At 32.5% G+C, this 13,423-nt stretch overlaps 1 protein-coding gene across 1 annotated transcript; it reads left to right on the plus strand.

Moving 5' to 3' along the window:
• The first annotated feature begins 549 nt into the window (after nt 1-549).
• On the plus strand, nt 550-7,689 carry LOC122595857 (E3 ubiquitin-protein ligase MBR2-like). Its single transcript, XM_043768320.1, has 6 exons — nt 550-726; nt 1,860-3,028; nt 5,763-5,813; nt 6,555-6,650; nt 6,744-6,887; nt 7,378-7,689. Exons 2-6 carry the CDS (start codon nt 1,952-1,954, stop codon nt 7,507-7,509), a joined length of 1,500 nt encoding a protein of 499 aa, XP_043624255.1. The 5' UTR covers nt 550-726; nt 1,860-1,951; the 3' UTR covers nt 7,510-7,689.
• The last annotated feature ends 5,734 nt before the right edge of the window (nt 7,690-13,423 follow it).

Here is a 13,423-nt window from a genome sequence, read left to right on the forward strand (position 1 = left end):
AGCTGAAAATCAAGAGGTGTTTGTGGCTCCAAATCCTCTTTGATAACTCAAAGTTTCGACCTATGGTTGAAGTGTGGCGTCTGATGGCTGAGAATCTGCTCTCCTTTAGGTTTGAGGGTTTATTTTTCTATTTATAAAGCACAAAGTCGGTTCTGGTCGTGGGTCGCCCAACGGTGTTTGGAAGGGACTACCAACGACGCCGGGGGCATCTGTATTACTATTGGTAGGGGTAACCAACGGCGCTGGTTGCCCCCGCAGTTCTAGATATTTTTCGTTTGACTTTGGTTTCGCCTTCTTATGTCTTGTAATTTCTGTTGGCCTTTATGTTGAATTGGTAGATGTCATTTACCTTTTGACATCTTCAATGAATCTGTGTTAACATTGAATCCATTAAGTATCAAAAGTTATCACAATTCTAAACTAATTTAGACATTATTAATCAAATAGTAGAGAAAATAATCATAAAATAACACTCGTCGTTGGTTAAAACCCGAAATCGAAACCAAATCCTAACATAAAAACCAAAACAACAAAAAATCAACATCCAAATTACTTGTTAATCTCCCAAACACCCATACATTTTTCATTCATTCGTATCCCCCTCCTCCTCACCCTTTGAGTGGAATTCTCACATATCTTATATTATTTCTCTCACCCACCGCCCCAAACGAAACAAAACCCAAGCCACCACCATCATCTATGCCTTCTGATTAATAGCCTTCATCGGTATCATTTCTGATTATTTTTTTTCGTTTTTTAGATACATTTTTAGTCCATTTTCAATATGGTTATCTCTAATTTTTATATTTTGTTTGAATTTGTGTGTTTTAAGTTGTGGGCATGAGTTGAAATGATGGATCTGAGGTTTTGGTATCTGGGTTTGTATAGATTCACACAAAGTTGCTTCCTTTTTGTTTTTTTAATTTATAAATTGGTTTTTACTTTTTTTTCTTGAGGTTAAATTGTGTTTGAATGCAAAATTTACTATAAAGATTTAATTTTTTTGTACGGATTTATGACATAAAAATTATATTTTGATTATTTTATTCAGAAATATCTATATATGTATATATCCTATATAAATTTCGGTGCTTTTAAAGTTATAAGTAATCAGTTTATCACCTGAAGGTGTTTTGGTGCTGAGAAGTGAGAAGTGATGAATTCTTAAAAATGTGGAATTTTGTGTATTGATTAATTGGTTAAAGTTTTGTTTCTGTATATATTGTTTATACGTTTTAATACTTATCATGTTTTATTAGTAAAGTAAGCATATGGTATAAAAAAATTATTGTATCCTTGGACGAAAAGACGGACATTTATGTTTGCATATGTAAAGTTTTAGCCTTTGATTCTATTAACCATTATCTTATAAATGAAGCTCTTATCATGAAAATCTATGTTTTGTAGAATTCCTTTAAACCTTATTAGGGTGTGGCGTTGATTATATTTTTAAATTATTGACAACGAGGACCAGGATATGATGATTGCGATAATAGTAATTTTTCTAGTCTTGTCAAAAGGAAAGATGGACGGATTTACTAGTTATTGCGAATTTTATTTAAGTAGATAGTGTCTTAAGCTCGTGGGATAGAGAATGTAGATGCGGTTAAGGTGTATAATATACTTAATTATGTGTCAATGGGGTTCACCATTATAATTGTCGTATAGTTCACCTATCCGTTACTCTTATTTGAACTTCTTAATGTGGATTCTCATGTTTTCATTATTAATGTACATAACAGCTTGAGTTAACCTCTTCATTTGTAAGTATTAATAGCATAAAAGTGGCGATAATCTTTTTTTGAGTTACTGTTCTAAATATATATTATCTGTGCTGACGAATAAAGTATCTATCTCAGGAACTTTTGCCGATCAGCTTAGAGTTTTGGTGGTTATTCCATTTTGTTGGAATATTGGGGAGTTTTGGGGAGCTATATTTAAGTTGTCCGCAATGCGACGTCAAAGAAATATCTTTGATACCTTTTCTGAATCCGTTGATCTTAACCAGGGACCTAGTTTCAATGGTTTTGATATGGGTGAGGCTGATGAATGCAACAATAGATTGTCTCCTAGTGAAAGACGTATGTTAAATAATGATCTTTCTGGTGATAATCATAAATCTCCGAGTTTTAGTAGCTGGGATGTAGGGGAATCAAGTTCTAGAGCAAATGTACAAGACCAAGTAGCTAATAATTGGTCTTCTTCATTTGGTAATCATGATTCGAGATATAAAGATCGAACATTTGAACTTTCTGTTCCGCCTTTGAATATGCAGCATTCTGGCTCTACTCATACTCCCATGGATGTAGATTTGAACGTCGAATATGGGGGTAATAGTAGCAATGATGGCTCCAGTAGTGTTGATATGGAGGCTAGTGCTTCTGGGATTCCAAATGAACGGGGGACTGGCAGTTTTTTCAGTTATGAAGTTCAATCATCACCGATGGTCAATCGAGAACCGATAAACCTCGAGAGCTCACAAAGATATTTTGAACAAAGGTCGACCAATTCAAGTCAAAGGTCAAACCAACAACCACCTTTAATGCAAGTTCCGGGCATGCCTAGAAACCTACTTCCATTTCCTTGGAGTGGGAACATCAATTCAAGAAATGGAAGCTCATCAAGTTCTGGATTTTCACGAGGGAATAGGAATTTGGTGCAAGATCCAACTAATTGGAGTTTATCCACCGGGAGGCCAAGCATAAATGTAGCTAATGCTTCATCTAGTTCCAGGAACGACACTCTTCGAATACCTAATCTAAACGCTACATCACATGATCAGCCAAGATTGAACGATCTTCCTTCTTGGACTCTTTTCCCATCTTCTGAGTCCGACTCTGGAGGTCATAGAGCTCCTTTTTGCCCTTTCCCCCTGAGCCCTTCCTCTTCCACCTCAGAGGAAAACGTGGAGCCATCAGCCAGTAATAGTCAAGGACGTCGTCATCAACCCCTTTTAAGATCATTGGAGGTACCCGATGATGAATGGCGGGTTTTTGCTGGTGAGGGAAGACATATGCTGGTATCTGAGGTTTGTGCTTTTTCCTATATATAATTACAGAAGCTGTAGTTACCTAATGCTTTTTCTGCTTTTTGTACGTTTAATTTTGTTGGATCATATTTATTTGTGCCTACAACAAACTAGGATATTAAGATGCTGGCATATATAGAAGTAGAGGAGGAATCTTGACCCATTTATCCTTGTTTAGGCCGTGTTTCATCTATAATGGGTTAAATGTAGAAAATGAAAAAATAGCTGAAGGAAATGTGTCAGTGTATTTTAGATGCATACAATACAACCTCTTGTTTTTCATTGAACATGTTTTAGTTTGTTAACTAACTACCCGGTCTACCCCAATTTTCACTTCTAAATAGGAGATTCGAAAAATAACCTATTGAGGAAGGGTAGAAATGCAGGGTGTTTTTTGGGCTAACATCTGTGTTTTCGCAATAGAAAACACTTATCAGGTGCAGCACACATGGGTGTATGGCTGTACGCATGTAGATAATAATTCAGCGAAATATAACCAATGAAGTGTTTAAACTTAAACTAAACAAATTGTTGAAGTATGTGCGTATATAACTCTTCTAGGATGTTATATGTATTCTACAAACACTGAAACACTTGGTTTGTATTTAGCATAGAGAGCTGGCAGTGTTTCTAGGATGAATGCTTACATGGTAAACTAAAGGGGCGTTTGGAATTGCATATTAAAGAGATTATTTGATTATTACGTTTGTAAAACACAAATAATCAGAAAAAATGTTTGGCAAAAAAAAGTGATTATTTACATTTGTATAGAGAGAAAACAGAGTTATGAAAACGCAATTCCAAAAACCCGGTAAGTAAACTTGTGATATTTTTTGAAAAATAATTCTGGGATTAACTCAATTTTTCATTTTCCAACTAAAGTTTAGAAAGCAGTGAATCACAGTTTCCTATTTTTTTTTACCCTTTCACACATTAAAGTTTCGTACTTGTTCAAAAACCAACTGTATTCCAATTTGAAACTTAGAAGGATTTGAACATGTTTTTTTGGACTAAGAATAGAAATATATTATAACATATATAAACTTTTGGAGAAGTATGTTTCTAAAATCTAGATAAGCAGACCCTTAAGATACCAACTCTTAAAAACTGAAATGGAAAAAGGATCACAAAAGAGTGTACTTTGATCCCACTCTCTAATACTTGCCTGATCGTGACAAATTTTCTTGTGAAAAATGATATTTAATAACTATACCAGGCTAATATTAATGAACTTTTTTTGAAAATATAATATTAATGAACTTAATTAAACTTTATATCCTTGGCAAGATGGTAAACTTATAGGGTGTCTGGGAGTCCGTTTTGCAAGTGCATGGAGCATTCTTTTTGAAAGCTAAAAAGCAGTATAAAGCTTCTGGATTTGGTAAAAGGTGTAGATTTTATCGGATGTCCGAAAGGGACAAAATGCAGTATATAGTGTCTGGATTTGGTAAAGGTGGATTTGAGGCCCGTTTTAGCTTACTTTAAAGGAAAAAACACTTGTTTAGTTATTTTTAAGCCATGTGAGTCCTGCTGGTTTGAACAAAACCTTTTGAGCTATAAGATGGTAAACTTATAGGGAGGGAGTAAGGGACTTCCATGCTTGGCAAAGTTTTATTTTTAGAACATAAGCATGTGAAGAGTGCTGTAACTTATAACCACACATTTATTATCTAGATGCATCATTGCATCTTTCGTCACGAGTTTCACATTACAACAATTGTCTAAATCATATAACTTGTTTTCTATTACTGCACAAGAGTAATTCCATTTTGTTGTATATGTCTACTTTGGTGTAACTTTTAACTAAATATTTATAACTTAGATTCATCTTAGTCACGAATGCCACATTTCGTCAAGTCGACAATCATATTACTTGTTTTTTCATTACTTCACAAAATTATTTCATTTTGTCATATATGTCTAGATTGCTGTTCTTCTCAACGGGTGTAATGATGTGACGCCATAACTATTGACATATACACTCTTAAAATGTCACTTTTCTCTTCTTTTGTCTGTGTGTGTGTGTACACAAATTTAAGTTATCATTATTAGCCTGTTTCTTGGTGAAGTTTCATTTTTCGGAAGGAAGTATGTCAAAGTTGTCGTAACTTATTACACATTCATAACTTATATCCATCTTACATCTCGAATTCCAGAGTTGATTAAATTGAGTAAATCTCTTCACTTGTTTTCTATTGCTGCACAGAGGTATTCCATTTTGTTGTATATGTTCTACTTTGTTCTTGTCTTGTCCTTCCTAAATTGGGTCATAAATGCATACTGTAGTTATCTCGGGGGTCTAACTTTTATGAAGTAGAATGCTCTCTTATAACCCAGAAGTCTAAGATAGTTTTGTAATCAATGCCCATTTTTTTGGTTTAGGCACATATCATGATCGGTAAATTACATTGAACTATTTTGAGGCAATTTCCGAATGATGATTATCATACAAAATCAACATATAATGTTCGCATAATCTAATACAAATTTTCAAGTTTTAGTGTACCTTAACTATGTGAAAGTATGAACCCTAAAATATTGATGTTGTAATTTGTAAGTATAGATCGTAAATTAGATATGCCAGATCATTTCTACCGACCGTTATGAGTTCCATCCTAGGCTCTTGTGTGCCTCAAACTAAGTAGGGAGTACTAAATTATGTACCTCTTGTTCTAATTTCCATTATTTTTTCCTATTTTTTTTATTTGTAATCTAATTGACTTTCACATTACAGATGCGTCAGATTCTGAATGCATTGAGAAGAAATGAAAACTTACGTGCCGAGGTCTGTGTTATCTTCTACTTCTTTGCCTGCTTATTGTTCTTATCACTTAAACAAATATCATTTATGCACCCAGAAGCTTATGCGTATTAGCTACCTATGTTTCTTACTTATCATTTACTTTGTACATGGCAATGTTAGATGTCCTTTAGAATAGATTGAATAAGTTTCTCTATCATAGTTTCTGGAACTTAACAATTAAGTCATATCTGAAATGAAATAAACATATAAACCATCTTGAGGGATCTATAATTATAATGTTGGAAAGTTGGTTTGTTATGAAAATAACGTTATTACCCATTTACATGATGGAAATACTATAATTAGTTATTCAACCAAGTAACCCCAAACAATGCAAGTCTAACATTATGTTACGAAATTGTCTGATAATCTTTGTAAATACTGCCATTGCTCATTCAACCATGGGTGATGGTGAGTTGTACATTGAAAAAAATAAAGCATGTACTGGCCAAATACAAGCATGCCTTTAAGAGTGTAGTTTTTCCAAAATGACCTTTTTAGAGGTAGGTTTTATCGAATGAGGCTTTATTCAAACTTGGTCAGTTCAACCCAATATTTGATTTCTGCAATGGAAATAACATTATTTACCTGCTTGATAAGTTCTCGATGGAAATCATATGGTTACATGTTGCGATTATGTAATTCTATTATTGAATAACCAGAAATAATACAATATTAACCTGATGTTATGAAATTGTCTGATAACGATTTGGTGTTTGTCAGGATTACATGCTTTTTGATCCATTTATAAACGGGGTTGCTGACCTGCATGACCGACACCGAGATATGAGGCTAGACGTTGATAACATGTCTTATGAGGTAAACTTCATTCCTCGCTTTATATTGCTTTCTTCTCTTGATGGGTTTTGATTGGTTATTTACTTTTTTTTTGTAAACGTTTATCTTTATCAGGAACTGTTAGCACTGGAAGAACGTATAGGAGATGTCAAAACTGGATTGACTGAGGAAGTCATCGCGAAGTCAATGAAACAAAGAAAGCACATGTTTTTCATGGCTATATCCACACAAAGTTTGGAGCCATGCTGCATATGCCGGGTGAGAATGATTATCCAACCACTGAGAAATAGAAAATTTTAAGTTATGCTTAGCGAAGAAAATCAAACCATCACCAAGGCGGCCTAGTGGTTATTTGTCATGTTTCATCAAAAGAGGTCTTAAGTTCAAAACCTCGTTACGTAAATATCTTGGGGGTGGGTATGGAAATGAAATGGTTGTGGAGATACTGTTGTTAGGCCGTGTACATCTGAGTCAAATGGTCACTGGTATCCCGAACAGGGAAAACCTCATCTGTTTATCCGTTCACTGGAGAAAATATAGAAATTATATTGGATAACAAGAAGCCAACTAGAATGGTATGTTGTTTGAGTTCCAAGATCAATCGATTAAAAACGGTACTTGTGAAATAAAACTCATTCATTTAACCAATGATCACTGACTACAATGATTTAGTTGAGTTAAAAATGGATTTTAACTTTGAAAACATTTAGAAACTCACTGTTTGGATGGTGTTCGTATTGTATTGCAGGAAGAGTATGAAAATGGAGATGATATCGGGACTTTGGATTGTGGACATGACTTCCATACATGTTGCATTAAGCAATGGCTAACATTGAAGAATCTTTGTCCCATTTGCAAGAAGACCGCACTTTCAACTTGAAACCTTGGGGTTCATATGTGAATTTTTGGTGTTTGGCACACATCATGTTCTATGTTTGTTTTTTTTTCAAGTTAAAAAGAGTAATAATGATATGTTATAAAAAGATTTGGTGGTCGAATGATTAATGACTATATTTATGCTTAATACCCATTGGATAATTAAAAAGACTTGTTAGTTATCTATTGGTTATCTGTTTTTTGGAATATTTGTCTCAACGTTTTCAAATTGCGGTAGTTCTTTTGTATTTGGGTTGCCTAGATGATTTGTTATTCGTATTAGGCAATACGATTCTGATTTACTACTTATTTTAGATAGATTTAGTGGCAGCCTGACAGTGGTCTAACTCTAATGGCATCACTCCCTTCGGGGTTCGTTTGGATAACTTTTTGCTAGAAATAGGTTGCAAGTTTCCATTCGTTTTCAATTCTGTACGGTGGTGTCCAAAGATTGGGTTAGTTTGGTCGTAAGAACAACAAAGTCAGTTTCTCAGCCGATCTAAATCATTTTTTCCAAAGCCTGTTTGTGAGTACCATATGTGAAGAGACATTAATCAATTCCATGTTAAAAAGATCACAAGTCAATTCATACATTCCTACTAATATGTTCCAATTACTTGTTGCATTAATGCATTATAACTTTTTAAACATTTCATTTATTATTAGTTTGTTACATTGTAAATTAAGTATGATATTCCCTTATTTCATAGCTAAGTTTTATTAAAATATAAATAGATAGTCTTTCTAACTTAGTAAAAATTAAATGACAATTATAGGATTTATATTTTGAGGACGATGACACATTTTGTTACTTGCAACTTTAAGCAAAGATCCGAACAATTTTATCGAAAGAAAACTTTAATGAAAACAAACATAATTGTATATCTCAAATTGGCTTTATGGTCATGAAAAGTGATCCGCATACTATCAATTTTTTGGTCTTACACCATTAAACATGCTATATAATGTTGAAGCACATTTCGTGGTGTATAACTATTAACTAAAGACCGGTGGTGTATGGATCATCATCCTTTAGTCATTGTTTCTTAAGATATAGATTGTTTAAAAACCTTGTTCAATAATATTGCGAGTGATAATAAGTTAAGAAAAATTGGAAACAATATAAAGAAATAGGAAAAAGCCAAAAATTAAGAATGCAATCATATTAACTCCGATTAAAATGTAACTGAAAACATTTTTGGGGAAAAAATTGTAACTGAAAACAATGGAAACCTACATCAGCATATAACCGATTAATCAGTTTCCTTTACTGAAATCAACGTATAGTTCATATAAACCTTTTCTTATCTTTATATAAGCAAATATTTGTCAATCAACCCAAAATTGGGATCCATCTATACGAGAGCTCCAAGCAACACAACACCTGAATGTAGTTATATAAACCATGAAGGACAATATCTATACTATATTATAAAGCAAAACGTCCTTAGATTTTTAACATTGAACTTAAATTTTCAATATTGATTTTAAGTACTTCCTCAAAATGTCTTTCCTATCTATTTTATAATTACCTAAAATAAATATAATACCCTTTCTCTCTCATCAAATTTCAACTAATCATTTTTTATCTCTTCTCCATAAATCATTTATTCCTCAAATTCATTCAAAATCTTTTATCTCAAAACTGTACATCGATAAATCATAAAAATTATATGAGCATTCTTAAAATTTCATGCTCTTTCATTAGAGATGTCATTCGATATACTTTCGACGAATTTTTATATATGAGGACGGAGCCCATACGGCTAAGGCATTTGACTATCAACTCCTATGACATATCAACTCCTATAACCTATCACGACTTAGCTATCACCCCACCATCTCACCACCGCAACGCACGGGTACTTATTCTTGTTTTTTCTGTGAATTGATTTAGTTTAGGTAAGAAATCTACTTTTTGACTCATGAGATTTTTTAAAATGTAACTGATTTCTCCCTTTCTTCTTACTGTTTTTCTAATTTTACTCACCTTTTATTATCAGGCTTTAGTTTCTTTAACAATGATGTCACAATTTTAGAAAAATCTCAAAACTTTTGTCATGATTAGAATATAAGTTACCAAAAAGTTACTTTTTATCTATAATTAATGCAATATAATCATATCACACAATTTTAAAATTCATCCGCATTTAAAAAGTTATCTAAGAACAAACAAATTTTAATATAAAGATACAAAGTTTTACATGTTATTTGATATGTTTATATGTGAATGACACGTATAAATAAATCAAGTTATACATCTATCTATATCTATCTATACTTCATATAAAAACAAACTACTTATTTTTTTTCAACCATTCTACCTTTGAAATACCTATTATACCCTCTTACAAACAAATATCCCTTCCACTTTTTTAAGTGATTTTCCCGTACTACCCTTCCATCTATTTCCCAATGTTTATCCTTAATCCCCTTCTCTCTTGCTCTCGCCTGAACCCTAATATAAAAGTTAGTTTCATCTTGACGACAATCAACATCAACCTACAAAAAGATTGGTTTCATCTCTCCCTTGCTATCTCTGTTTAACTACAAAAAGGTACCAACACATTTAATCATCACCTTTTCAAAGGTACCGCCGCATCGCGCGAGTATCTATCTAGTAATTTTATACTATCTTAACACATTTTTTGTCTTTTATTATATTTTACATCTAAATGAACTTTTATCAACAATTTTTTTGTTTTCACACATATGATTCAATACATGCATACTTTTAAAATGAGAGCAAGTATCCGCGCGTTGCGGCGGTGAGATGGTGGGGGTGATAGGTCATAGAGTGTGATAGCCAAATGCCTTAACCGTACGGGCTCCGCCCTCGGATTTAAATATTCGTCGAAAGTATATCGAATGACATCTCTAATAAAAGAGCATTAAATGTTAAAAACACTCATATAATTTTTATAATTTATTGATCTACGGTTTTTGAGATAAAAGATTTTGAATGAATTGAAGGAAGAAATGATTTATGGAGAAGAGAAAAAAAAATGATTTGTTGATATTTGAGGAGAGAGAAATGGTGTTAGGTAAATATAAAATTGATATATGGGCATTTTGGGAAAGTAAATGTTGAAACTTAAAATGTAGACAAGGAAGATCTACCGTATAATATAGTATAGATTATCATGATGCTTATAAAAAAATAATCTTCTCATTAACTTTTTTTTTTTTTTTTTTTTTGTGAAAACTATAAAAATTTATAAGTTATGTACTAGATTATATATGTTTTTTTATTATTGTCATTTAAACTTTTGTTATTTGCCACATATAAATGAACTTAACAAATATGTGATCTAATAGAGTAAGTTGTCATAGTTTTTGGGGAAAAAAAGTTTAGAAATGAACCTCACAATATGAAATATATAATATTCAGAGAGTAATTGTAATGTGTTATTTTATATTCACAATCTATGAATTCACATCATTATACGGAGTAGTAACTAGTTGTTTGTTCACGTATAACATATGAAGTTTATATGTATACTTTTGTTATTTCATAGTTATTGTCTTCTTTCTGAAAATAGACAACCAGAGCAGCATAATAGAATTAATAATTAAAGTTTTTGATGGCTCATAGCAAAAATCAAAATTAAAAGCAAAATTCAAATTGAAAAATCGAGAACTATGATTAATTAATAAGTTATTAAAATAGTTGTCTTTTAATATATAAGAGATGTGTATGTTCTCGGTTTTTTTTATTCTTTATTTTTATGTATATAAGAGTGATTTACTCTAAAATCTTTTTTACAAACGCTAAGAATTGTTGTGTACAATACATTTTCCTCCTTTTTGAAAATAATAAAATTTTATTTAATTAATTAATAAATATTTCATCTCAAAATGGATTATTGTTAGACCAAAAGATTTTATGAGGGTTATTAAAATTCTGCACTAAGGTCATTCAATTTTATTTGACGATTGTTTGATTTTCAATATATTTGTAGTATCCACATGTGTGTAAGTTATACACTTATACATGTGAAAGTAAGATATCTAAATAAAATTAGCTCCTTTTGATTCGAAAAGGGCTCTACTCTCACGGATATTAATAGAGTATCTGGTAGGAGTGATAAATCATAAAGAGTGATCGATGATGAGTTATCTACCTAACGGACTCTCCCTTTAGCCGCCATGGCTCTACAATGGACTTAACGACTCTACCATTAACCGTCATGGCTCCGCATGGACTAATGAGTTGTTGTGCACATATGATCATTTAACAATTTACACGTGAAAGCAAAAGTTTTACACATATGTAAATACATAAGTAAAAAAAATTTTATAAAATCATTGAAAGTATATAGGATGATCTTTCTAATGAAAAAGAACGGAATTTGATGAACACCCATATAACTTTTATATTTTATTGATATATGATTTTAATATAAAGCATTTTGAATTACTAGATAAAATATCATGATTTGAAAAGGGGAACAATATGTGGTACAAAATAATTCTTATTTTTATCAAAGAGGGTTTTAAATAACTTTTTATTTTCCCATATATATGCTTTAATTTTTATCTATATGTATGCTAGCTATAAGAATTAGAGTCTAGTTTTTAGTACATCAACAATAGGCCAACTTTCTATTTGAATTTCTTTATTTAGATGCTAGTGATTAATGTTTGTAAATGATGATATTGAGTAATATACAATTTATTGAATACTGTTAACGAAAATTATTTATTTTATATTTTTGAAAGGTGAATTTCACTTGAAGCTTCGTGACGTTATTCGACAGTGAGAGGTTTAACATACGATGTCTTAACGCGCGGGTTCGCGCTAGAGAGCTCCCTCGAAGTAAAAATGTATATTTCAAATAGCCGATTGGGAGAAAACCCCATACTAATCTGCACAAAGATACGACGATTAATACGAGTAAATCATGCCCCTTAGACCTGAACCTAGATAAACCGAGACCATGTATAAAATCAGCGTCTGCCTTTAACTTTTTTCACCTTCATCATATGTTCTAGCATACAGAACAACGGTCCATCATTAATTTAGACATAATTCTCAATCGATTTTAAGTTCACTTCGTCTTAATTCCATTCTCCTCTCTTTCTCAAACACATTTAATTACATGGAGGGCTCGTGGGAAATCGATTTGTTGTCTTTATATGGTAACAGCATTTCGGGACATGGAAATACTCAAGAAAAAAATGTAGCTGTAGTAGGTGATCAAATATCATCACTTGGTCCAAACATACTGAGTAATGAAAACCAAATGGTGCAACAACGTGAGGCTGGATTAATAGGAGACGTTGTCGTAGGACATGGAAGTCGAGAAAAAAATGTAGGACGTCGTCTGCAGATTATGTCGACACTTGGTCTAAATAACACAACGAGTAATGAAAACCAAAGGGTGCAACAACTTGAGTGCTATGAAATGTTGTCACTTGGTCCAAACACAACGTGCTTTGAAAACCAAATGCAACAACTTAATGTGTTGGAGTCTATTAGGGGTAGTGTCGATGTTGGCAATAATTTCATCTTACCTCATGGAGGTCAAAATGAAAATGAAGGTCGATATGTCGTCCTTCAGAAAAGAAAGGGAAAAGAGATCATTGATTATGAAAATGTAAATGAAGGACGACATGTCGTTCATCAGGAAAAAAGGGAAAAAAAGATCATCTATGATCTTGAAAATGAAAATGAAGATCGACATGTTGTCCCTTATAAAAGAAAGAGAAAAGAGATCATTATGACCGATCTTGAACATGTTGGGAAGGAAAAGGAAAAGAAAAAACGAAAACGAAAAAATACATATCGTCAGCCACTTGATATGGAAACACGAGTAAAAATAGAGCAAGAACGGAGAAGAAAAGAAGCACTATTGTATGCTGATCTGCGTGCGATGCATCCCGATCTCGACCCTAAGGTATATCAAATATATCCC

The sequence above is a fragment of the Erigeron canadensis genome, chromosome 4 (assembly GCF_010389155.1).
Source record: "Erigeron canadensis isolate Cc75 chromosome 4, C_canadensis_v1, whole genome shotgun sequence".
NCBI classification, from domain to species: domain Eukaryota; kingdom Viridiplantae; phylum Streptophyta; class Magnoliopsida; order Asterales; family Asteraceae; genus Erigeron; species Erigeron canadensis.

What these genes read in the sequence shown, in the direction of transcription:
- LOC122595857 (XM_043768320.1), top strand. Translation starts at nt 1,952, where the DNA reads ATGCGACGTCAAAGAAATATCTTTGATACCTTTTCTGAATCCGTTGAT. An exon ending in ATGAAAACTTACGTGCCGAG is followed by an intron (nt 5,814 to 6,554) that starts GTCTGTGTTATC and finishes GGTGTTTGTCAG; the next exon opens with GATTACATGCTTTTTGATCC. An exon ending in AGCCATGCTGCATATGCCGG is followed by an intron (nt 6,888 to 7,377) that starts GTGAGAATGATT and finishes ATTGTATTGCAG; the next exon opens with GAAGAGTATGAAAATGGAGA.